Below are 25,194 nucleotides of genomic sequence, written 5' to 3'. Positions count from 1 at the left end.
ACTGAAGTTAAGTCGCGGTTATCATTTTGTGGCCTGCTCCGCCTCCTGTGGCAGCCACTTTGTGGCAGCCGTTTTTTCCCTGCGCCCGCCCTGCTGTATTCATTTTAAATGTGCCCGCAGGCTCACAACAGTTGGGGCCACCCTGTTGGGAAACCCTGCCGTCAAGGCGGTGACATATGCCCATCATGAAACTTGAAGAAGAGTTTGGGTTCATACCCCACCTTTCTCTCCTGTAAGGAGACTAAAAGGGACTTACAAACTCCTCTCCTCTCCCCATAACGCATAACCTTGCGACGTAGGTGGGGCCGAGGGAGTTGAGAAAAACCGTGACTAGCCCAAGGTCACCCAGCAGGCTTCACGTTGAGGAGCGGGGAAACAAATCCAGCTCACCAGATAAGACTCGCCGTTCGGGTGGAGGAGGGGGGGATCAAGCCCGGTTCTCCAGATTAGAGTCCACCTGCTCTTCACCACTACGTCACACTGGCTCTAAAGGCTGGATACGCAGGAGCAAAAGAGTCAAATGCCCTTTTCATTCAAGTGTCCTTGTATTGACGCAAGAAAGCTCTTGAGTCAGCAAAAGTCCCCCTCCCCCCCGATCCAGAGACAAGCACGAGCAGTAGCACACTGGGATTTCAGGGATCCAGTCTTCTGTTCCCGTGACTACCTCCAGGGGTGGACGATCCCCTTCCTGCTTGAGGTGAGAAAGGAGTCGAGTGTCTCTGTCTGATGCCATCCCAAGGGAAGATCCAACATACTCTTCAGTGCCCCCCCTGCCGCCCCCCCGCCCCCCCCCACATAACTTGAAAATGGAACTCAAGGAATACACAGCCAGACCTGAAAATCCCTCATTTGCAGAGGCTGGTCACGTTTTATTTTATTTTTTTTTACTTATTTTTTTTCCCTCTCATTTATATTTTTTTAATTTCACTTGTGAAAAAAAGAAAAAGCTGACAAGCAAACCTTCCACCCACTGCCTGGCCCAGCGGGGGACCTGATGTTCTTTAAATAAGGGGTGGGGGGTGGGGAGGTGAAGAGATTCAAGGGCGGGGCGGGGCAGTGGCGGGGCAGGTGGCTGAAGGGGAGGGGGAGGGAGGAACACAGCTTCCTGGTGCTACCAAAGAAAAAAAGAAATCGACAGTACAGCATTCTCGGGAGCCAGGGCCCAGCACCAGGGGACGGACGGGCCTCGATTTACCGGTCGGGAGGGAAGGCTCGCCTGTGGGCCCCAAGCATGCCTTGCGAGGGACAAAAAAAAGTGCAAGCGGTGGAAGAGGGGGCCATGTTATAAGCAGTGCAGGCTTTAGGGCCAGGGATCACGGGGGGTGGGTGGGCAGGGTTTATGAAGTGTGGAGAAGGGGCAGAGGTCACCCAGCTGTCCAACATACATTCATCAACTCTGGAATGCAGGTACTGGGAGAATGCCGCCTCTAGCTACCCACCCTTCCATATCCCCCCCGTTCTGACTTGTGTTCTGGTGATACAGGCCGCCTGCCAAGCCCAAATCCGGGGCGGGAATCTGTGCTGATGAGGGGCCGTGGTACCCCCGTTCCCCCCCACTAGAGACAAGCATGAAGTCCAACCTTGATGCAAAGGGTGGGGAGGGGGAAGGGGGGATCTGCGGAGATGCAAGACTAGGAATGAGCAAGCAGACCTAGAAGAAAAGGGTGAAAGGAGGCGTCAAGAGGGAAGATGCCTGATCCCCTTTCACAGGCAAGGAGGGACGCAGAGACGACATGCAGGGGCAGGGAACGGGGCGGAGATGTGACCAGGCGGAGCCGCAGTGCCTGCCCCAGACTAGAGAGAGGCAAACACGCAAATGCACCTCTAGCCTTCGCCCACCATTGGTTCACCACCCATCCGATGCCAATCGGGGGAGGGGGGGGAGGAGAAGGGAAGCAGACGGCAGTCCTGGCCTGTCCACGGCACAGCCAAGAAGGCCTGCAGGGCAACAGACAAAGGGAGACTGAAGGGAAACCGATGGAAGCCCTGCCCCGGATCAGAAACCATCTGGACAGGAGGAGGACCGGGGCACGAGGCGGGAGAGAGACGAGGAGGACAGAAAGGGTGCAAATGAAGGCAAAAGAACCCGCCGTCGCCTGGGCCTTCCCAACTGCAGGGTACGGCCACGTGCGCACAAAACCGTCTCACACACCCACCCCCCCACAACCCAACCCGTGCGGGGAAGCTTTCGTACTGTACAGAGCCCATGCCCCCCACCCTACCCCCAAAGTTAAATGACGAAAAACAAAACCCAGAGAACAGGCTGAGGATGCTCAACGGCGCTCGGGGCAGCTGAGCTGGAAGGGGAGGGAGGCCCCGTCCCCCTCCGCCGAGGTATCATCCGGGAAAGCCACCTTCGGAGAAGAAAAAAAAAAGCAGGGGAGGGGGCCGGACAGGAGTCGGGAAAGGGCGGGCTCCCTCTCGCCAGCCTGCCCCGAGCCCCTGACCCCCGCACCCCTACAATCATATGTCCCTCCTCCTCCTCAGCAGCAGCCGCCGCCGCCCTGTTTGACCGGAGTGCTGTCGATTTTCAGGTTGGGTCTGTCCCCTCCGGCCGTCGCCCCGGGGCCCATGCGCTTCTTGATCTCGGCCGCCATGGTCATGAACGACTGCTCCACGTTGGTGGCGTTCTTCGAGGCTTGGTCTCCAGGGAAGGGAATCCCTGGGAGCCATGAATTCCCTGCCCAAGCATGGAGGGGGGGGGGGGGGGAGAGCTGGTTAGAAGCCAGCAGGACACAGAAAGGCCCTGCAATCAGTAAACTAGAAGAAGAAGCAAGCCTTTATTGGCATAGACAACAGTACAACAGTAATAAAAAACAGATTAAAAAGCATATACAATACAGATCGAAGGAAATCTACTGGCGTTTAGTAATTTCCAGGAGAAAAGTCTGCCACTATCATACAGAGAGAAGGATCAGGGTTGTCCAACAAGTAGTGTAATCTAGTTAAATCGGGGAGATGGGGTAAATGTAAAGGAGTAAGATTCACATACTTGGATCTGATTTCCTTGAATCTGAGACAGTGTAGTAATTGGTGGGCCAGAGATTCAACTGAGCCATCGTTACATGGGCACAATCTTTTAGCCTTTTCTTGCTTATTAAATCTGCCATGTAACAAGGCAGAAGACATAACATTAAACCTGGCGAGCATTATGGCTCTCCTTTGAACAAGGTTTATTAAGCAATACAGGTAGTGTGCCAAGTGACCCCGTTCAAATGGGAGAGAAAAATACAGTAAGAACTCCAATACAATCATCTCCACTTGCGGGAGTGTTTCTAGACCTCATGGCTGCAAAATGGTCTCTGGTGCCTGAAGGCCAGAAACTGCAGCAGGTCTCCTGAGGACTACTTTCCATTTATTTATTTACTCAGTTTACATCCCGGCTTTCTTCCCAATGAGGCTTACGTAACTCTCCTCCGTTTTATTCCCATAACCACCTTGCGAGGTAGGTTGGGCAGAGGTGTAGAAAGGGGGAAAAGAAACCCGGTGCACTGGTGCGTCCTCCGCCCCGCCACACCCCCACGAGGGCGCGCGCCCGGTGCATTGCGTGCACCCCTGCCTCCTTGGAGCTATGCCTCTGAGGTTGGGTGAGAGCACATGCCTAGCCCCAAGCCACCCAGCAAGCTTGCGTGGCAGCCCCAGGATCCAAATCTGGGCCTCAGAGATCCTAGTCAGCCGCTGTAAGCCAGGGGTCCCCAACTTTTCCAAGCCGGTGGGCCAATTCGGAATTGTGACACGGAATTGTGGGCATTGCGATAAAATGGCAAAACGATGGCCGCAGCTTAATTTCAGTCGCAAAATGCAGATCCTTGTGCCATGAGGGCAGCTGCTGCCAAGGAACATTTTTTTTTAAAAAAATCTAGGCAGCCAATCAAATCTCCACTAGTCAACCAGAAGCCTGGCAACAGAAGAGCTTGGATTTATATCCTGCCTTTTTCTCCTGTAAGACAGAGCTGTTCCACCAGGCGTATGGTTAAGAAGAAGAGTTTGGATTCATATTCCCCCTTGCTCTCCTGTAAGGAGACTCAAAGGGGCTGACAATCTCCTTTCCCTTCCCCCCTCACAACAAACACCCTGTGAGGTTGGTGGGGCTGAGAGAGCTCTGAAGAACTGTGACTAGCCCAAGGTCGCCCAGCTGGCGTGTGTTGGAGTGCACAAGCTAATCTGGTTCACTAGACAAACCTCCACAGCTGAAGTGGCAGAGCAGGGAATCAAACCCAGTTCTCCAGATTAGAGTGCAACTGCTCTTAACCACTACACCACTGCTCTTAACCGCAACCGCAACCAATTGGCCATGCTGGCAGGGGCTGATGGGAATTGTAGTTCATGAACATCTGGAGAGCCGCAGGTTGCAGATCCCTGCTCTAGAGCCTCCCCCCTCCCTCCCAGGCTCACAACGACATACATGAAGGTGCCCTGTACTGAACCACTAATCCACCCAGATCAGCCCAGTCTATTTAGATTGGCAGCGGCTGTTTCGAATCTCAGTCAGAGGTCTCTGACACCACCTTTTGCCTGGTCCTTTTTAAAACTAGAGATGCCGAGGACTGAACCTGGGACCTTCCGTACGCCCAGCAGATACTCCGCCCCTGAGCCACGGCCCCTCCTCACCTTGGCAGTCGTGTAGTCCACCACCTTCTTCGTGGTCAAATCGCACTTGTTGCCCACGAGGAGCTTGTTGACGTTCTCGCTGGCGTAGCGCTCGATCTCCTGCAGCCACTGCTTCACGTTATTGTAGGATTCCTGCAAGGGTGGAGCGCGAAAGCAAGCCGGATTAGATCCGGAAGATACCCAGACTAGTCACCGACCCTTCCTGTGGCTTGTAGGTGCCGAAGGAGGAGTGAGGATGGAAAATGCTGATAGAACACGGCCATACAGCCCGGAAACCACACAGCACCCAGGTGATTCCGGCCGTGAAAGCCTTCAACAATACGATGGAAATTAAGTTGGAATATAGAATCATGGAAGGCACCCCAAGAGCCATCAAGTCCAACCCCCTGCAATGCAGGAACACAGAATCAAAGCACTCCTGACAGATGGACACCCAGCCCCAGCTCTTAATTAATTAATTAATTAGATTTGGGAACCGCCCACTCCCTAAGGGCTCTGGGCGGTGTACAGCAAAACACAATAATACACAATAATTTAAAATTCATAACTCCACTCTATAAAAACATAGCAGCATTCCATATTAAGTACAAAGTGGTGGCACCCAATCCTAAGGCCGGGAGGGGACAGGCCATGCTGAGAAGATGTTATGTCGGGTGTGCCAAAGATGTTATGGCACTCAGCATGGCGGCGGCCGGGGGAAGGAGCCCGCGGCCAGCCTCCCCAAAGGCCCGGTCGAACAGTACAGTTTTACAGGCCCTGCGGAACTCACCAGGGTTCAAAGAAGGAGACTCCACCAATCAAAGCACTGCTTGCCTTGCAAGGACCGTGTGTGGGGGCTCAGCATGGTGGGCTGCCTGGCTAACGCAAAACCCCAAGAAGAGGGTCATTTCTTGAGATGGGTGCACAAGGGCCATCCTAGCAATATTTTGCTAGAAATCTGGAGGCTGGAGGGGGCACGTGTTTAGCCAAGTCACAGAAAGCCTAACTTCCAATTAGAGAGAGGGGGTCAATTGGCTGAGCAAAGGTCTCGACAGCCCGAAAAAAAATCCATTAAGTTGACAGCGGGTGCAAAGATGAGACTCCTGAGAATTTTTGCCTGAAGCACATTCCGAGCTCCCTTCATTAGGGGCGTCTGGCAAAAGACAACAGGAAACAGACTAATCTCTGCCTCCCACGGGGCTGGAAGTTGCAAGGCTGCAAACAGAGTAAGGGCCCATCACTCTGTAGCAAGAGTCAGTTGGTGCTAACTCCCTTCCCCCAGCATCACAGGGCACATGGTGTTTGCTCTCTTCCTGCCTTACAAATACACTTGTAGATTAATCGGAACAGCCACTGGAGTAAGGGGAGGCCGGGAGGAACCGTATCTGGGAAGAGAAGCCTTTGAACTCAACATACCAATCAAAATGCTACACAGGAAACAGAATTTTAAGTTCAGTATGCCAACTGTGTGCCACGGATAACAGGTCACATTCTGCAAAGACAGGGGAGGGGGTCGCTTTTTCCTCCCACTAACCATAGTGGCGTAGCAGTTAAGAGCAGTTGCACTCTAATCTGGAGAACTGGGTTTGATTCCCTACTCTGCCACTTGTGGAGGCTTATCTGGTGAACTAGATTAGCTTGTGAACTTTAACACAGGCCAGCTGGGTGACCTTGGGCTAGTCACAGTTCTTCGGAGCTCTCTCAGCCCCACCCACCTCACAGGGTGTTTGCTGTGGGGGAGAGGGGAGGGAAAGGAAATTGGCAAGGCAGGAAGAGAGCAAACACCACGTGCCCTGTGATGCTGGGGGAAGGGAGTTAAGCCCCTTTGAGTCTCCTTACAGGAGAGAAAGGGGGGATATAAATTCAAACTCCTCCTCCTCTTCTTTCCACTGCTACCCCTGGGGACTCCTCCGACTTTTCTCACCCCACTTCTCATGGGGGAACTGTAGTTCTACCTGATCTGTTACGTCGTACACCACGATGATGCCGTGAGCTCCTCTGTAGTAGCTGGAGGTGATGGTGCGGAACCGTTCCTGTCCGGCTGTATCCCACTGGAGAGGGAAAAGAGGATAGTTCAGCTCAGAACCTTAAGGCCCGATACCTTGAACTGCATTATTAGCCTGTGGGCACAAGTCTGCCTCCTTTTGTCTATAGCCCCAGGCTAGCCTGACCTTGGAGGATCTCAGAAGCTAAGAAGGGTTGGCCCTGGTTAGTGTTTGGATGGGACAACCTGCAAGGAAGACCAGGCGAGTGACTCAAGAGGCAGCCAATGGCAACGTTCCGTCTCTTACCTTGAAAACCCCACAGGGTCACCATAATTAAATTGACTGCAACTAACTCCTTCTATCTGGGATGGTCGTCCTCTTCCACCAAGCGCACAGCTTCGGGAGGGACACACATGGTGCGGTGAGGGAGGTAGGGGACACCTGCCTAGCCAGCCAGATCAGCCGAATCAACCCTGGCGATCAATGGGGTGACAGATGTCACAGCCAGATTGCCCTCACATCCGACTGCAACTAACTGCTGGAGAACAAAACTGCTGGAGAACAAATCGTTCATCTAACCCTAACCCTCCCCCAGACCAGGGGAGGGAGAAGCAGACTGGGGCAGAGCAAGGAGTGTGGTGGTAGTCATTTCCTGCATCCCATATGTCTCCTGAAACTTGACAGTGCTCTGTTTACCAGACCCACTAACTGGATTAAGGGGATGCAGGGGGATAATAATAAGCAAAGCTGGGAAGCCCAAAATGAATGTGGAATGCCAAACCTGTGCCCCAACAGCGGGAGCATCAAGCCTGGAAAAAGCAATCCGGCCAAATTCATAAGAACATAAGAAGAAGCCAGCTGGATCAGACCAGAGTCCATCTAGTCCAGCTCTCTGCTACTCGCAGTGGCCCACCAGGTGCCTTTGGGAGCTCATATGCAGGAGGTGAAAGCAATGGCCTTCTGCGGCTATTGCTCCCGAGCACCTGGACTGTTAAGGCATTTGCAATCTCAGATCAAAGAGGAGCAAGATTGGTAGCCATAAATCGACTTCTCCATAAATTCGAGGCTGTCCAGCTGCAATTAACTGGTTTTAATTGTTTTAACTGTTTTATACTGGGATGGTTGTATTTAAAAGTTTGATAGATGGTTTAAGTTTTATGTTGTAACCTGGGTATAAATCAAACAAAACAAATTAAATAAACAAACAAACAAGTGGTTGCAACACGAAAGCGTGCCAAATTTGCGGGCGGTGACACTGGGGCCAGATGGAAGGAAGGTGTCATCAGGGCACACGCCCTTCATTGCTGCTGGATCCAATTGCATTCACAAGGCATTCCTCTCATACGTAGCCTTTACTATGTCATGATTGTCCTGAGGATGCTTTAGTCAAAATAGCACCCAGGGCACATCACAACCGAGCAACGGCTGAAGCTCAAAACCACCTCGGGTGATTCTTCGCGTTGTGAGGGCCTTCCAGATTTGGAAACGGCACTGAATTCCAGCCACGTGTGTCTCTTGAATTTGTATTGCAACCAAGAAGGTTATGAGATGGAAAAGAACCTCCCTTTTCCATCTCTAGACTTCTGCGTTTCTCTTCACAAGACAGTGATGAACGACATACACAAAGAGGAGACCTCATCCTTTTGTCCTCTCATCTAAACAAGTAATACGCAGACTTGAATGCATGTTATTTATTTATTCATATTTTGGATTTTTAGACCGCCCTCCCCCGAAGGGCTCATTTGATGAACACCCATAACTTAGGTGACTATTCGCTCAGCCATCCTTACAACGATCCTGCAAAGTAGGCTGTTATCAGCCACATTTTGCAGAGGGTGGCTGTGAAGCCAGTGGCTTGCCCAAGGCCACATCAGAGACGAGATCCAGATGTGTTTGCCTCTGGAAGCAGGACCCTTCCCCCACATTCACGACTGGAATTCCTCCAGCCCACAGAATCAAAGAGTAGATGGGATCAAGCTGTCTAGTCAATGCAGCTGTCTAGTCAATGCAGGATCAACCTAAAACACCCCTGAAAAGTGTCCAACCGATCCTTGAAGGGGGAGCTCACCATCTCCCTAGGCAGCCAATTCCACTGCTTAATTACTCTCTCTGTAAAAATATTTTTTCTTAATGTCCCCTTCCACCCATAATTTAGACCCATTATTGTGAGTCCTATCAGCTGCTGCCAATAGGAACAGCTCCCTGCCCTCATCTAAGTGACAGCCCTTCAAATGCTTTGAGAGAGCCATCATAGATACATCTTCAACTCCCTCTTCTCCAGATTAAACATTCCCAAGGCCGCTTCTGCACATGCAGAATAATGCACTTTCAATCCACTTTCAATCCACTTTGAAGCTGGATTTTACTGTGCGGAATAGCAACATCCACTTGCAAACAATCATGAAAGTGGGTTGAATGTGCATTATTCTGCATGTGCGGAAGGGGCCCAGGTCTCTCAGTCCTTCCCTCCCAGGGCTTGGACCCGTTGTGGTGTGGTCTGTTCATGTCTCCGGTGTAGCCATCTGTAGGCCCCTGAGGAGCTCCTGTGACACAGAACTGCTAGGGAAGCTTCTCATCCTATTTCCCCCTGCCCCAAAGCGTCCCCTCTCACTTCCAGACACCCTCGGCCATTGTCCCCAGGGATAGTTCTGTGACCTGTTTTCGAATCCGAAGCAGAACGCACGCACAGACCGGCGGGATGCTTACAATTTGCAGCTTGATGGTTTTGCCGTCCAGTTCGATCGTGCGGATTTTGAAGTCCACCCCGATGGTGCTGATGTAGCTTTCTGTGTAGGTGTCATCCTAGGAAAGAGTTCCATTATCAGGGAGGAGGCACGGACAGGAGCCTTTTGCTCTTCTCTCAAACAGGCACCTCCCTCCATTTTGACACGTGCTCACAGGCACAACAAACCCAGTAGGAAAAGTTGTGGTTCAGTAACGGAGCATCTGCTTGGAATGCAGAACATCCCAGGTTCAAACCCCAGCATCTGCAGCTAAAGGTGTTAGAAAGTAGGCGATGTGAAAGACCACTGCCTGAGAGCTGGGGAGCAGCTGCCAGTCTCAGTAGACAATGCTGCTGCTTGATGGGCCCAAAGATCTGATTCAGTAGGAGGCAGCTTCATAGAATCATAGAGTTGGAAGAGACCAGAAGGGCCCTCAAGTCCAACCCCCTGCAATGCAGGAACACACAATCAAAGGACTCCTGTCAGATGGCCATCCAGCCTCTCTTTAAAAACCTCCAAAGAAGGAGACTCCACCACACTCCGAGGTAGTGCATGCCACTGTCAAACGGACTTCACTGTCAGGGTGTTTTTCCTGATGTTTAGGTGGAATCTCTTTTCCTTCACCTTGAACCCATGACTCCTGGTCCTAGTCTCTGGAGCAGCAGAAAACAAGCTCGTTCCCTCACCAACATGACATCCCTTCTAAACATGGCTATTATGTCACCTGTTAACCTTCTCTTCACCAAACTAAACATCCCCAGCTCCCTAAGCCTCTCCTCGTAGGGCATGGATTCCAGACCTTTTACCATTTTGGTTGCCCTCCTCTGGAGCCATTCCAGCTTGCCAATATCCTTCTTGAATTGCGGTGCTCAGAACTGTACACAATATTTCAGGGGAGGTCTAACCAATGCAGAATAGAGAAGTACAATTACATCCCTTGATCTTGACGCTGTACTCCTATTGTTGCAGTCCAGATTCACAGTGGCTTTCATACGTTCAGGTGTGCCATTTAGACGAACTCAGCTGCTTCTCTGCTTTATTCCCATCAGACAGAGATTCCCCACAAGACTCAGGTCGAAGTCTTCCACACCTGATCCTTTCATCCAGAGATAGCGGTGAGTAAACCTGAGACCCCTGTTGCCAACAGAACGGATGCTCTACCGCTGAGTCATGGTCCTTCCGTGGATCTGACCATGAAGAAAAGATAAGCTCCTTCTCTAATTAGAGACGTGCAGAGACGATCTTTCCTAATTAGATATGTGAAGGACCAGGGGGAAATAACCTGGGCAGGGACTTTTGGGGGGTATTTTTAGGATTCCCCTCCCGACAATGTTTCCAAAACTAGAGAATTCAGGAAGCACAATGGGGAGGGGAGGAAAACTGTGAAATGTTTTCTGTAAAACCTTGTTTTGCAAAGGACTTCACTCTGCAAAGGACTTCCAATTGCATAACATGAAAAAATCTGAGGACTTTCTCAATTTTTCCAGTAGAAAAATCTGGAAATTTGGGGGAGCACTAAAAAACTTACAATAGACCTGTAAAATGTTTTCAAGAACTTTTCATTTAAAGATAAGCAATTTTGGCAATAATTAATACATGACCATTAAAACATATTTTGAAAGAGCTCAGTGTTATAAAGCCTAGCTTAGCATCCAAACATGCAGGTTATCCTGGCTACTGCGACTCTGGACCCCTTCCACACATGCAGAATAATGTACCGTACTTTCAATCCACTTTCAATGCACTTTGCAGCTGGATTTCACTGTGCGGAATAGCAAACAATTGTGAAAGTGGATTGAAAGTGCATTATTCTGCATGTACAGAAGGGGCTTAAAAGAGACTGTCCAAATAACACACATTTTATTTACTTGAGTATTTATTTTCTACCTTCAACTTTTACTGTCTCTCAGAAGGCAGGAAAAAGGCAGGGTGCAACAGTTCACAACTCTTTCTCAGCAGCAGTGAGAGAGCAGCAGTGGAGTAGGAGGTTAAGAGCTCATGTATCTAATCTGGAGGAACCGGGTTTGATTCCCAGCTCTGCTGCCTGAGCTGTGGAGGCTTATCTGGGGAATTCAGATTAGCCTGTACACTCCCACACACGCCAGCTGGGTGACCTTGGGCTAGTCACAGCTTCTCGGAGCTCTCTCAGCCCCACCTACCTCACAGGGTGTTTGTTGTGAAGGGGGAAGGGCAAGGAGATTGTAAGCCCCTTTGAGTCTCCTGCAGGAGAGAAAGGGGGGATATAAATCCAAACTCTTCTTCTTCTTCTTCTTTTTCAAGTGTTAGCTAAACATGCCATATTTGTTATAGAAGGAAATTATCTGTATTTTTTTCAATAAATGTGCCAAATAGTACCTATACTAACAAGGTTATAAAAGATGTAATGTACACTGTTAAATCAGACAAGTAGTTTAGGTTTGATAGGAGAGTAAGCACTGCATATCGTATACCCTTGACCAAAGAACGGTACACTCCTTCTATCTGGGATGGTCGTCCTCTTCCACCGAGCGCGCAGCTTCGGGAGGGATGCACATGGAGCGGTGAGGGAGGTAGGGGACACCCACCTAGCCAGCCAGATCAGCCGAATCAACCCTGGCGACCAATGGGGTGACAGATGTCGCAGCCAGATCGCCCTCACGTCCATAAGCACTGCATATAGTGTGGAAGGCTTTCAAGGATGGAATCAACTGGCGGTTGGTTTTTTTCCATGCTGAGTGGCTGTGGCTGGATGGTTTTAGTGCCCAACGTTCCGCCTACATCTGTGACTGGCATCTTCAGAGGCATATCACAGTAAGATAGGTCTCTCTCCGTATGGAGAGAGACCCACCTTACTGTGATATACCTCTGAAGATGCCAGCCACAGATGTGGGCAAAACTGTAGAAGCTAAAACCAACAGACCACAATCACACAGTCCGGAAAACCCATATTGGCCATTGCACATACATTTCCACTTCCCCCCATTCTTTCTGACAATCACTGGGAAGTTGGGGGGGCTTCCTCCCATGGCTTCAATAATTCCCAGAAATTGTATGTCTCTATTCCGTATCAGTGTGCAGTTCTAAGGAAGCATCAGGAGTGTTTTAAGGTGTCAGAGGGGGGCTGTCAAGACTTGATTATCCTGTCTTGGCATGTGTTTCCAGGTGGGAGATGGAGATGGGGCATCCAGGAGAGATCTGCCTGTACTTAATCTGCTTTCGGTTTTTTATTTGTGCTCGTTTGGCTACATGTGCTTGTCAAGGACTGACCTTCTCATAACTCTGGAGCGATTATCAGAGACTCGTGGGGAGACACACAGCTGTGCCATGTCTGAAAAGAACCTCTGCTGGGTAACTGGGGCCGGGGGGAGGGGCTGAGGTGATTTCTGCTGGGGCTTTCGCACTCACTTTCAGACTGGACAATGAGGCTTCCCAGTGCGCAACTCTTCTGATTCTCTGACAATAAAGGATTTCGTTTACACCTGAGTCTATTTTATTGAGAGATCGAGAGAACATGGCAGGGACCCTGCCCAAGCGAGTGACAATATCACTACCTGTTGGGAGAGCCAGCATGGTGTAGTGGTTAAGAGCAGGTGGATTCTAATCTGGAGAACTGGGTTTGATTCCCCACTCCTCCACCTGAATGGCAGAGGCTTATCTGGTGAACCAGATGTGTTTCCACACTCCTATATTCCTGCTGGGTGACCTTGGGCTAGTCACGGTTCTCTCAGGACTCTCTCACCCCCCCCCCCTCAAGGTGTCTGTTGTGTTGGAGGGAAGGGAAAGGAGCTTGTAAGCCCCTTTGAGTCTTCTTATAGGAGAGAAAGGGGGGAGGGGGTTATAAATCTAAACTCTTCAACAACTTCTTCATCCATGAGTTAGACCACTCTTTGCGGGTCCAGCCCAGATACCAGGGAACCTACACCCCCTATCAAAGTTTTCGTCAGCCGGCCAATTGGCCATGCTGGTAGGGGCTGAAGGGAATTGTAGTTCCTGAACATCTGGAGAGCCGCAGGTTCCCTACCCCTGAGTTAGAAGGCTTAGCAGTGGAGTCAACTTAAAGACGCTCCACCTGCGCACTCACTTTGGGAGGGACATGGAAACCACACGCTCTGCAAGCGGGGGTGGGGTGGGGGTCAAACCCAGACATCTGGCTGCAGAATTCCAAGACCTCAAGCTGCCAGTAGGTAATACTGACCAGAATGAAGTAAAAGGACTGGAATGTCATAAGGCAGCTCCGTAGAAGCTCAGAGTGCACTCCATCTGTGAAAGGTTATTCCGTGGCCCTGGTGTGGGCTTTCTGGGGACATCTGAACTGGAAAATTCTCTGGAGAGTGTTCCGCTTCATCTTTAAATACCTGAATAATATCAGCCAACGTTTGAATAACGTCAGCAAAAATACCAAATACAAGCCCCAGAGTTTGTCCATGCTTCATATTGTTTTAATATTTGTACTGATATTTATATTTTTCAATGGTTTTAATGACTGTTAAGATCAATTTTAGGTTGTGATGCGCCCTGAGCCCTGTTGGGATGGGGCGGGGTATAAATCAAACATGACTGACTGGCAGTGAAGCCACCCCATATATTCCACCCCCTATATATATGGAATACGTCCATGCCCCCAGGGTCCTCTGCACTGCAAAACAGAGCTCAGTTGGAGCTTATTTAAACAGGCCCAAGCCTTCAAGTCTATGTTAACTCTGGACACTGTGTTGGAAAAAGAAAGGAATGCTGACAGCTCCCCTCCGGAACGCTCCTGTTCAAATCTCCTGAGTCATTGGGCGGGCAAGTCCATTAATAAAGGAATTCCTGATAGGAGAAAATTTGAAAGGTCCTCAACTACGCAAAGACTGCTGAATTTCTCCCCCTGCGAGCAGAGAAAGGGCAAACACACACCCTGTTTCTTCACTCTGAATATTTTCACACAGGCTCCGCTACCATGGCAAGGGATAAGAGATTCCAAGGGATTAGTCACAGGTCTTGTGGCCTTTCCTTTGGCCCACAACCCCCCCAAAACAAGCTTTAGGGGAAATCACCCACAGACAGCTCGGACAGGCTAGCAAGGAAGGCTACGGCCGTTTGCTCTGGTCAGTCGAGGCTCGATACTTACAGCAAACCGTAGCAAGAGGCAGGATTTCCCCACACCGGAGTCGCCAATCAATAGCAGCTTGAACAGGTAGTCACTGGAAAAGAGAGACGCTGTCAAGCAGAGGGTGATAGCCAAGCCCACTGGAACCCAGAACATTGAGTGTAGTGGTGGTGTAGTGGTTAAGAGGAGGTCCACTCTAATCTGGAGAACCGGGTTTGATTCCCCCACTCTGCCACTTGGGCTGTGGAGGCTTATCTGGTGAACTAGATTAGCTTGTGCACTCCAACACAGGCCAGCTGGGCTAGTCACAGTTCTTTGGAGCTCTCTCAGCCCCACCTACCTCACAGAGTGTTTGTTGTGGGGGGGAAGGGAAAGGAGATTGTCAGCCCCTTTGAGTCTCCTTACAGGAGAGAAGTGGGTGGGATATAAATCCAACTCTTCTTCAATTGCGGTCTAGGGAAAGTCCCATAAAATTGAAGCTATCTTATTAAACAGAAGACAGAGAGAGACACTAGTCTTGGTGTCGTAAGAAGATGTGTAGAAGATGTGTAGGTCGTAAGAAGATGTGTAGGTCGCTGCCTGCAGAGGAAATCACAGTGGTCCACAAATCCTACTCAGGCCCAATATTAGCCCCACAGCTTAATGACCCTCTGCTGGCTGAGCCCATGTCCTCCCACATAAAATGCTCTTGGAAGTCCAGAAACTGGAGTTCTTGATAAGAAATGGGCATTTGGTGCGCACACACAAAATTCCAGATAACACATTTATTTTGATGCACCGCTTAGAACTTCCCACCAAATGTCAACCAAGCCTCGAGGAATATTTGAAACTTCTGCTAGGCCGAATCAAATTTCATTTCACTAGAAATCGTGACTAATAGGAGACAGGACATTACGCAAGGTAGCATTCTGCACAATGCTGGACTAGACAAATTTTGGTAGGCCACAGTAGTCATTTTGTGTTTGTTGGTCCCCTATGAAGGAGCCTAGTGGAGGAAGAGTGGTAAGCTGCAGTACTACAATTGAAGCTCTGCTCATGACCTGAGTTCGATCCCAACGGAAGCCAGTTTCAGGTAGCCAACCTCCTTCTGAGGTTGGAAAATGAGTCACTGCTTGCTGGGGGGGAAAGTGTCGAGAACTGGGGAAGGCAAGGGCAGGTGAATCCACACACAAACACCTCATTTGCTGACATCACTGCCCTATGGATGAGAAAATAGTGGGCGAATGTCCCTCCTGAATAGCATAGCCCCCAGAACACTAGTGAAGAACCTCCTGGATTTGATCTGCCACACAACACCTGGGCCGCATGAGGAGCAGCAGTGGCGTAATGGTTAAGAGCAGGTGCACTCTAATCCTGGGAACCGGGTTTGATTCCCCGCTCTGCCACTTGAGCTGTGGAGGCTTATCTGGGGAACCAGATTAGCCTGTGCACTCCCAACACACGCCAGCTGGGTGACCTTGGGATAGTCACGGCTTTTCAGAGCTCTCTCAGCCCCACCCACCTCACAGGGTGTTTGCTGTGGGGAGAGGAAGGAAAGGTGATTGTAAGTCCCTTTGAGTCTCCTTACACAAGAGAAAGGGGGGTATAAATCCAAAATAGGTTCTGCAGTGGCCACAGAAGATGTGCACATTTTCTGCATAAATGGTACATGCTCCACTCACCAGAATGTGGAACCGACAAGCAGTCAGTCACATTGTAAGAGAACGCCCTCTTTGTTCTTATAAAGGCGAAGTTTAGGAATTATGAAATGTACCAACAAAACTGACTGAATTGATAATTAATTAACCTGTGCTCAAACCTTTACCTTTTGGCCCTCTTTGCTTTCTCGGAGGGAGGTCGTTTACACTATCATACTGTGTTTTCGAAGGCACTGGAAGGTGGTTTGTCACTATTGTTGGCAGATTCAGACACAAGCACTCCTACCAGGCTGGACTTAAAGACATTCTGAACACAGCAAGATACCTCTTCCAAGCATCTCTGGGGGCCAGGGGATAAACCCACCCTTCCCCGAGCCCTATAGAGGCCAAGAATTGTCTGTGGATTAAGCAACACACTCAGCAACAAGCCCAGTTACAGACCCTTGACTCCATGTCTATTAACAATAACGCTCAAGAATATGTATGGCATCTGGCACTTGAGGCGGAAGTAAAGCACACCCAACAGAAATGCAACTTTTCCAATCTTTTAGCCAGGGTGCAGGGTTAACATAAGAGCCTGCTGGATCAGACCAGAGGTCCACCTTGTTTCACAAGGTGGCTAAGCTGTTGCTCCAGAGAGTCAAATAAGAAGGCCACAGTAGCAGAGGTCCTTCTTTCCTGCTGCCTCCAGAGGCAGGTTGACTCTGTAGATCAGGGGTCTCCAACCTAAGGCCCTTCAGACGTACATGGACTACGATTCCCATCAGCTCTTCCAATTGGCCATGATGGCAGGGGCTGAAGGGTACTCCATGCAAAGGAAGAAGACTTTGGATTTACACCCCACCTTTCTCTCCTGTAAGGAGACTCAAGGTGGCTGACAAGCTCCTTTCCCTTCCTCTCCTCATAACAGGCACCTCGTGAGGTAGGTGAGGCTGAGAGAGTCATCAGAGAACTGTGACTAGCTCAAGGTCACCCAGCAGGAATGTAGGAGTGCAGGAACAGATCTGGTTCACCAGATAAACCTCCGCCACTGAAGTGGAGGAGTGGGGAATCAAACCCAGTTCTCCAGATTAGAATCCACCTGCCCTTAACCACTATACCACACTGTACATCTGGAGGGCTACGGGTTGGAGAGCCCTGCTGCAGATGGAGGCTTCATTCAGTCACCACAGCTAGTAGCTGTCGATGGGCCTCCCCTCCAAAGATTTCTCTAACCCCCTCTTAAAGCTGCCTGCAACTCGTGGCTGCCGCTTCCTCCAACAACAGTGAATTCCCCAGTTCAGTTACTCGTTGAGTAAACAGCACAAACATGGACAGATGCACACCATCCCTGGTAAATTATTCCCCTGTCTTCTTTTTTTTCAGAGCTTACTGTGAGCCACCATCACTGCTGTTAGACATTAACTACAGGGCAACACTACCCAGCATCTGCAAGCTCCCCACAAGCTGTGGCTCTAGAGGTTTCGAAACTAGCCACAATCAGCATGACTGGGAGGCAGAACCAAAACAGCAGCTCAAAGACTTGACACCCTCCAAAACGAATGAGGCCCAACGCCCCAAGCAGTCTAACCTAACGGGCCCCCTCTGAATCACTGTGCATTATCCCATAACCTCACTGGAACACTTCCCCTTGCCCTTTGGTCTCTTGAGCATGAACGTGCTGACAGCCCCCCACCCACCCCACCTCCCGATTCAACTGAGGGCCCAGCTCAACTGGCTAAAAACTAAACCCTTTCTGGTTAAAGCTGGGCAGCATTTTTTTTCCAATTCTATCAGACCACCCAGGGCCCCGGCAGGGAGGAGCCATCCCTTGGAGACGATCCCAAGCAGGACACTTTGGTATTTTGCAGTTCTGTCCTGTGCAAGAACAGCCAGGACTCAGGGAGGAAGGAAGTTTCTTCATTGGACTGCTTGGCAAGCATGTTGTGGAGAAGCAACAGGAAGTGGGCTGGTCAGGAGATTGTGCGCTGGGACTTTTTCTGATTAAGCACCACGGGGAAGAACACGCTCTCTTATCTTCTGGACAAAGAGGCAAGGCTCGCAGGGGCTGGCAGATCTGAACTTAGGCGTGAGACACGAAGTTGTGTAAATCTTCCGAAAGTTTCCCAAACAGCTACCCTGAGACTCTTCGGTGAAGAGGCCAGAGGGAAGGGGTGATCTTCAGCACTGAGAAGACAAGGAGATGCTGGGCTTTTGGGATCCAGCAAACAATAAACCTGACTGCAGACGTTTCGCCTGAACTGGACATAGCCCTGGTTTTTCTGAACCAGGACTGGGAAGCTCATCGCAAGTCTTCTGTGTCTATATTCTAGCACAACATAGAATCTAAGAGCAGACCACTTTGTGCTCATCAGCCAGTGTGACAGCCAGCGTGGTGTAGTGGTTAAGAGCAGGTGGATTCTAATCTGGAGAACTGGGTTTGATTCCCCACACCTCCACTTGAGTGGCTGAGGCTTATCTGGTGAACCAGATGTGTTTCCGCACTCCTACGTTCCTACTGGGTGACCCTGGGCTAGTCAGCTCTCAGCCCCATCTACCTCACAAGGTGTCTGTTGTGGGAAGAGGAAGGAGCTTGTAAGCTACCTTGAGTCTCCTTACAGGAAAGAAAGGTAGGATATATATCCCAATTCTTCTTCTTCTGCATGGAGTATTATTCCCTTCAGCCCCTGCCAGCATAGCCAATTGGCAGAGCTGATGGGAATCATAGCAGGTGGATTCTAATCTGGAGAACCAGGTTTGATTCCCCACTCCTCCACCTGAGTAGCGGAGGCTTCTTCATCATCAATAGACACACAGGGGCTGTTAGGAACAGACCACAAAAACCAAGCATGGAAGTTTAAAGGGAAGATGGATGGCAGCTTCCCCAGTTCTGAAGGGACAGGATGTGACACATTCATGTGAACCCAGTAGTGTCCTGAAGAGGGATTCTACTCTGAAAAGCTCTTCAAAACAGCCAGTGTTTCAGGACGGATCAAGGGCTGTGCACAACACCAGACCTAACACTGGCTGGGTTTCCACAATACAGCACTCTGCAATCCTCATATAGCACTTGAGAGGTTTCGAAATGCTTCCTCAAACATGAATACATTACTCCCCACAACAGCCCTGGAAAGTAGGTCAGTAGTATGATCTTTGCCCTGCATTCTGGGAGGGTGCAAAGAACAGCACCTTGCCTACGGCTGCCCAATCTGCTGGCAGGAAAGGAAGGATTTTGAAGCCAAAACTTCCAGGTTCTACAGCAGTGGTGTCCAACTCTGCTGCTTCAGATATTCATGGACTACAATTCCCATCAGCCCCTGCTGGCATGGACAACAGGTCATGCCAATAAGGGCTGATGGGAACTGTAGTCCATGAACATCAGAAGTGCCAGAGTTGGACACCCCTGTTCTACAGCTTTGGAAACGTGCTAACAGACCGATTGCGTACAACTGCTCAGAGCTTGTATGGTTGCAGCGCTGCAACTATAGCTGGAAAGGGACTTTGGACACAGCTTCTTCAATCAGGGCAAATCACAGAGGAGCATTTCTGGACCTGACTTGAAAGCAGGCATTAAAGTTTAAATATACAGGTGGATAGATATTAAAGGCTACTTTATGCCAGTTCCAGAAATGCACTTATATGTTAAGTTTATATCCCGCCCTTTCCCAACTAAAGATGGACTCAGGGCCGCTTATGGTAATATAACATACATACAAAAATATACATTTTTATAGAAATAAAAACAATAAATACCCAACCATTAAATACTCCCTGTCACCTTATTACACTCTAATAGAACATTCCTGACCCAAGAAGAGGGACGTATACAATAACATGGGGCCATTTTACCTGGGGGGAACCACCTCAGTATGTCCCACGCCTGATGCTGAAATCAGCAAACAACAATCTACTGGTGGTTCCTGGCCCAAAAGTAATCCCGTTGGCCTCCACCCTATCCCCCAGTGAATGGAAAGTTCAGCCCAATGAGATCTGAGCTCTGCAGGGCTGGCGCCTCCAGTCATATGGTTGAAGCCGCTATGGCTGACCCATCCACCTGGCCTCCCTGTTCTCCTCCACTCTATTGATGATATTGGTGGGGTTACTAAACTGTGAATCTTAATAGAGTCTAATTTTATTCACCATCTGGCCTTTAATTAATGGAATTTATGGTGTTATGTTTTGATTTTAAATGTTGGGAGACAGCTATGAACCCACAGGGGGAAGGAAGGCATATAAATATAATAAAAATGAAATGAAGTAAAGCCAATCCAACCCAGCAATCCCATACTACTTGATAAAAGCATATGATAGGGAGGGGTAGAAAGGCCAGCAGCAGAGGAGTAGGGGGGCATAAGGGCGCCCGGTACCACCCCAGCGCCCCCCTCGTAGTGCCTCCCCCCACAGACCCCTTCCTTCCCCCCCCCCTTACCTTAGTTCCTCTCTCCTGCAGCCTGGTGGGAACTTCTCTTCCCAGGAGCAAGATCTCCTGGGAAGTGTAGTTCCCACCAGGCTGCAGGAGAGAGGCATTTCCTGGTGGGAAGAGAGAGAAACTAAGGGGTGGGAGAGAGAAGCTAAGGTAAGTGGGGGCAGGGGAAGGGGAGTGATTTTCCACCTCCACCGGCATGCGATCTGTGTCACCCCCCACCCCTTTATTAGCTCCACCACTGGCCAGCAGTGACATAATTGTGCTGCCTCAACCATAGGCCCTGTGGTTGGTGTGTCTATACACACACACAGGGTACTTACAGAAGGTCCCCAGTTTAATCTTTGGCATCTCCGGGTAAAGGTTGTCCAGAAGTGGATGCTTGGAAAATACCTAGAGAGCTGCTGCCAGTCAGAGAACACAGAGCAAGAGAGGCAAGCGGTCCAGCTCTACAGAAGAGGGATTCACACGCTCATACCGGGTAATTGGGTAACTATGGTAAACCAAGCACCCTGAAACTCATGCACAAAGCTCCTCTGGATTACAGAAGCTGGCAATATAAAAGCTGGCTGAAGTTCCCTCTTCTCTCCTTCCTCCCTCAGGTATGACTACCACGGCACAGTGTCAAAAACACTCTGGGAAACGGAGTCCTCCAACAACCTCCTACCTGACATACTCCCAAAACCTCTCCGCATTAACGGGCTGTACAGCCTTATAAGAAAGGGCGTGTCAAAAGTGATTGGTTTTTTGGCCTTCTCATGAGCTGGAGATAGCCAGAGGTAAAAGGAAAAACACATCAAAGAGGAATGCAGAGCTTATTCAACCACTGATGGACCACTGGCCTGATCCAGCAGAGCTCTTACAATGTTCTTATGAAGGCCTTGGCGTCTGTGCCCAGCTGCTGGATCTCCAGAGGAACTGGTTGGCCACTGTATGAGAGAGGCTGCTGAACTAGATGGACCACTTGACTGATCCAGCAGGGCTCTTATGATGTTCTTATGAAGGCCCTAGCATCTATGCCCTGTTGTTGGTCCTCTAGAGGAACTGGCTGGCCACTGTGTGAGAAGGGATGCTGGCCTGGATGGACCACTGGCATGATCCAGCAGGGCTCTTCTTATGTTCTTATATTCCTGGACACTTCAATGAACTCTAGATCTGCAGTGTGTTTTCTCCTTCCATTGCTAACATTGGGAATAACAGCTAGATTTGTCCAACAGCACTGTAAAGACGAACAAGAATTTCAGGGCATGAGCTTTTGAGAGCTAAAGTTCCCTCTGTCAGATATAAGTTGGAATGGAGAACTCTGGAGTCCTTATATCCCAGTCAGAAGGTGGGAGGAGTACTGCCAAGAAGGAACTCAGGATGCAAAGGTACAATGGGCATAGTGATTAGCGGGATTACAGCAGAGGGGTGGCACAGTTTCACGATCCAAAGTTCAACCCTTTGACACACGCTGGCATCTTGGGGAAAAGGGGAATTGACAGCTGGGTTGTGGTTTTAAAAAATCACTGGGAAAGCCCAACAAATTACAAGTTACCGGCTTGGCAGACTGATGAACCTTGCAACTATTAAAGATGTCTACTGACCAGAAGGGTAGAGAAAAAGACCAGCATCAAGCTGCTGCGCAAACATACAAGTCAGAATGTTCATTTTATGCTTAAATAACTCAAAGTTCTTCACACTGGTAACAGTTAAAACTTAAAACTGAGACACAAAGAACCATTTCTCTTTTAAAGAACTCGATGCTGAAACACCTGACCTGTTCTTGATGAAACTCTTATAACACTAAGGCCTGATCTTTCCCTTTGGCATGTTACTTTGACTAGAGAAAAACATATTTTACAATGTAGGAAGAGAAAAAGGCCTGGAATAACCCCACATAGCTTGACTGAATGCAATCCTCAGTTAGGGGGGAAACAAAAAGAGAATCACTTAAAAAAATGTACACAGGTACAGAAGCAATGTACTGTCACCAGAATAACGTCCCACAGGCAAGTTGTATGTTAGTCTGTTGGGAAAAAAACACCAACCCAGTTGAAAAAGCAAAACCCTATAAGCGCCTTAAATGTTCCCACACCTCAGTGTTGGCCCATTAAGTGTTAACTCCTGATGTACAAGAACCCACTTGTGGTCAGCTAAGTGAATGATGGTATGCAGAAAGAAGGATGTTACAGCAGTCTAGTAAACAGTCACTCTCCTCAACAAACCTACAGAGCACACCACTAAATGGGACAAGAGTCCTTGAGGTGAGAATCAGGCCACAGAGAATGGGGGGAGGGGGGGAATGGAAGAATCTAGATTTATTTAGGTAGAAATATGACAGTGTAATCCAGTACAGGAGAACGAGGCAAAGACGTGGGGTCTTGCATGCTTGATCCTAAGCATCTTCACTCAGGGAAAAGTCCCATCAAATCCAACAGGGCTTTTATCTGGAATCAAGACAGCACTCCTGCTCAACTTGAGTTCTTTGAGGGTTGGAAGTGCAAAGAGAAGGCGCGTCGCCTCTCCGCTCATTAAGCAACACACACTTATTTTAGACACATTCACTTCACAGTCCACCTCACTGTCCTCCCCAAAAGTAGATCACAAAACCTTGAAATTTAACAGCGCACAGAAAAGGGCACTTTGGGAGCAGGAACTCACAGAGGCTGTTAGGAAAACGCACAAACAAGACACAATAACTGCAATGAACACTGGAAATGGGATGGGTTGTGGGGGTAGGCAGCAGAGGCTGTTTTTTTTTGGGGGGGGCACTATTAATCCCCGTGATCCCCAGGCAAGGAAAGGGCGGGGGGAGCAAGAAAGAGGAAAGGGAGAGAAGAGCGAAGAAGGAGAGGCCCAAGTAATGGAGAGACTCAGCAATGGGGAGGTTTGATTTATGTCATTCCCCCCCACCCCCCACAATGCTTGTTCCCCCATGGAGGGGAAAGGCAAATACAGAGTCTCCCCCCGCCCCCCAACATAGAACAGGGCGGGGCAGGAACCGGTTCCGGGCCTGGGCTTCATTGGGGGAGGGAAAGAGTTCAGAATTGGGGGCTGCCAGTCCTCCCTCCCCCCTACAGGCCGGAAAGAGGGGGACACTCACTACTCAGGGTTCATGGCGGCTCCTCCACGGTAGGTCGGCGGCTGGCGAGCTGCTTCCCTCCTCCTTCCTCCCTGGCTGGTCAGGTCGCTCCCTCACACAAGATGGCGGCGGCTCCCTCCTCCCCTCTCTTCTCCCCGCCCCCCCAGGTGCGACTTTATCACTGCGCAGGCGCCGCGCCCGCAGCGCTCTGGGAAATGTCGCCCTCCCCGTCGAAAGAGGGTTCGCCTGCCTCAGTCGCCGGTGACGCGTTGCGGACCGCGCGGCATTGTGGGAAAGAGAGCGGTCAGCCGCCTCACGCGCGTGACTTTGCAATCACGTGACGGGAGGGAAACGCTTTCCCTTCGCAAGCCTGTCTCAAGGGCCTCTGGGAAATGTAGTTCGTGCCGCCGCAGTGAAATGAGCAAAAGTATAGCAGGCTCTCCTTTCCTGAAAATCAATAGAAAGGAATACGATTGCCAACCTCCACACAGCCCATGTGGATTTTGTTCAATGTTAATTTGTTGTTGTGAGTCCTTTGCAGAGGGACTATGTGTGTTGTTTCTTTGTGTAAATTATTTATTTATTTTATTTATTTATTTATTTGTTCCACTTTTATACCGCCCTCCCCCAAAGGGCTCAGGGCGGTTTACATCACAATATAAACAAGCGGATAACAAAATAGAATACTAAAAATTCATGTAAGTTAAAAGCAGCGCTCTTAATTTATAATCAGTTAAAAAACAGATGGCGTTCAGCCACTAGCTCCCCAACTCCCCTGAGAGGGGAACAGCGGATCTTAGTTGTTAATGGCACTTGATCAAAGCAGCCGCCTCCCCAAAAGCCCGGGCGAATAACTCAGTCTTACAGGCCCCGCGAACTCTTGTAGGTCCTGCAGGGCCCGGATAGCTGGGAGGAAGAGGAGACTCATCAGGCAGGCCAGGCCTAGTGCCCTGGCCCTGGTGGAGGCCAGCCGTGACTGGCAGAGGTGCATGGGATCTCCAGTAGATTGGCCTCGCTAAAACGCAGAGACCGACGCGGGGACATATGGGGCCAGACGGTCCCTGAGGCACGAGGGTCCTCCAGACCGGTGAAGGCCTTAAAGGTTAACACCAATACCTTGAAGACGATTCGAATTCAACTGGGAGCCAGTGCATATGTGCAACACGGGCTGATGTGATCTCTAAAGGCACCACCCGCGGGAGCAGTCGCCGCCGCGATGCTGGACCAGTTTCACTTCCTGGATCAGCCTCAAGGTAGCTCCGCTGTGAGAGCTGAAGGTAATAGTCTAATCTGAGGTGACCGTTGCATGAATCACTGTGGCCAGATCCGCCTCTGGGAGAGGAAGGGGGGCCAGCCACTGGCCTGGCGAAGATGGAAAAAACGCGAATCGGGTTACATGGGCCACCTGGGTTCTATAGAGAGACGGAATCCAGGTGGACCCCAGGCTGCGAACTGAGGGGCCGTGCCACGAGACTTCTCCCACACCGGCGTTGGAAACCCTCCGCCTGGGCGTAATCTAGCTAGCGATTTCCGCCTTTGCTGGATTCAGTTTAACCTGCTCTTAAGTGCCAACTAACCAGCAACCGCTTCCAGACAATTTCAGAGCTGCAGGGCGGTGCTCTGCTCCTCCATCGACAGAATGAGCTGGGTATCATCAGCATACTGATGGCACTCCAGCCCAAAGCGCCCGCACTCAGCTGAGCAAGGGTCGACATAGATGCAAAT

At 50.0% G+C, this 25,194-nt stretch overlaps 1 protein-coding gene across 2 annotated transcripts; it reads right to left on the bottom strand.

The window, feature by feature from the left end:
* Nucleotides 1-833: 833 nt before the first annotated feature.
* LOC125441146 (ras-related protein Rab-1B-like) lies at nt 834-23,643 on the bottom strand. Of its 2 annotated transcripts, XM_048511510.1 has the most exons (7): nt 23,491-23,643; nt 14,388-14,460; nt 9,282-9,377; nt 6,546-6,641; nt 4,599-4,743; nt 4,218-4,223; nt 2,484-2,662 (listed from the first exon to the last, which is right to left on the bottom strand). In XM_048511510.1, exons 1-7 carry the CDS (start codon nt 23,502-23,504, stop codon nt 2,484-2,486), a joined length of 609 nt encoding a protein of 202 aa, XP_048367467.1. In that variant the 5' UTR covers nt 23,505-23,643. The 2 variants fall into 2 exon arrangements, with proteins under 2 accessions (XP_048367458.1, XP_048367467.1); XM_048511501.1 differs by lacking the exon at nt 4,218-4,223 and having other exon boundaries at nt 834-2,679; nt 4,612-4,743; nt 23,491-23,642.
* Nucleotides 23,644-25,194: the final 1,551 nt, after the last annotated feature.

The sequence above is a fragment of the Sphaerodactylus townsendi genome, linkage group LG01 (genome assembly GCF_021028975.2).
Source record: "Sphaerodactylus townsendi isolate TG3544 linkage group LG01, MPM_Stown_v2.3, whole genome shotgun sequence".
Classification (NCBI taxonomy): Eukaryota; Metazoa; Chordata; class Lepidosauria; order Squamata; family Sphaerodactylidae; genus Sphaerodactylus; species Sphaerodactylus townsendi.
This window is presented reverse-complemented; position numbering and strand designations above follow the sequence as displayed.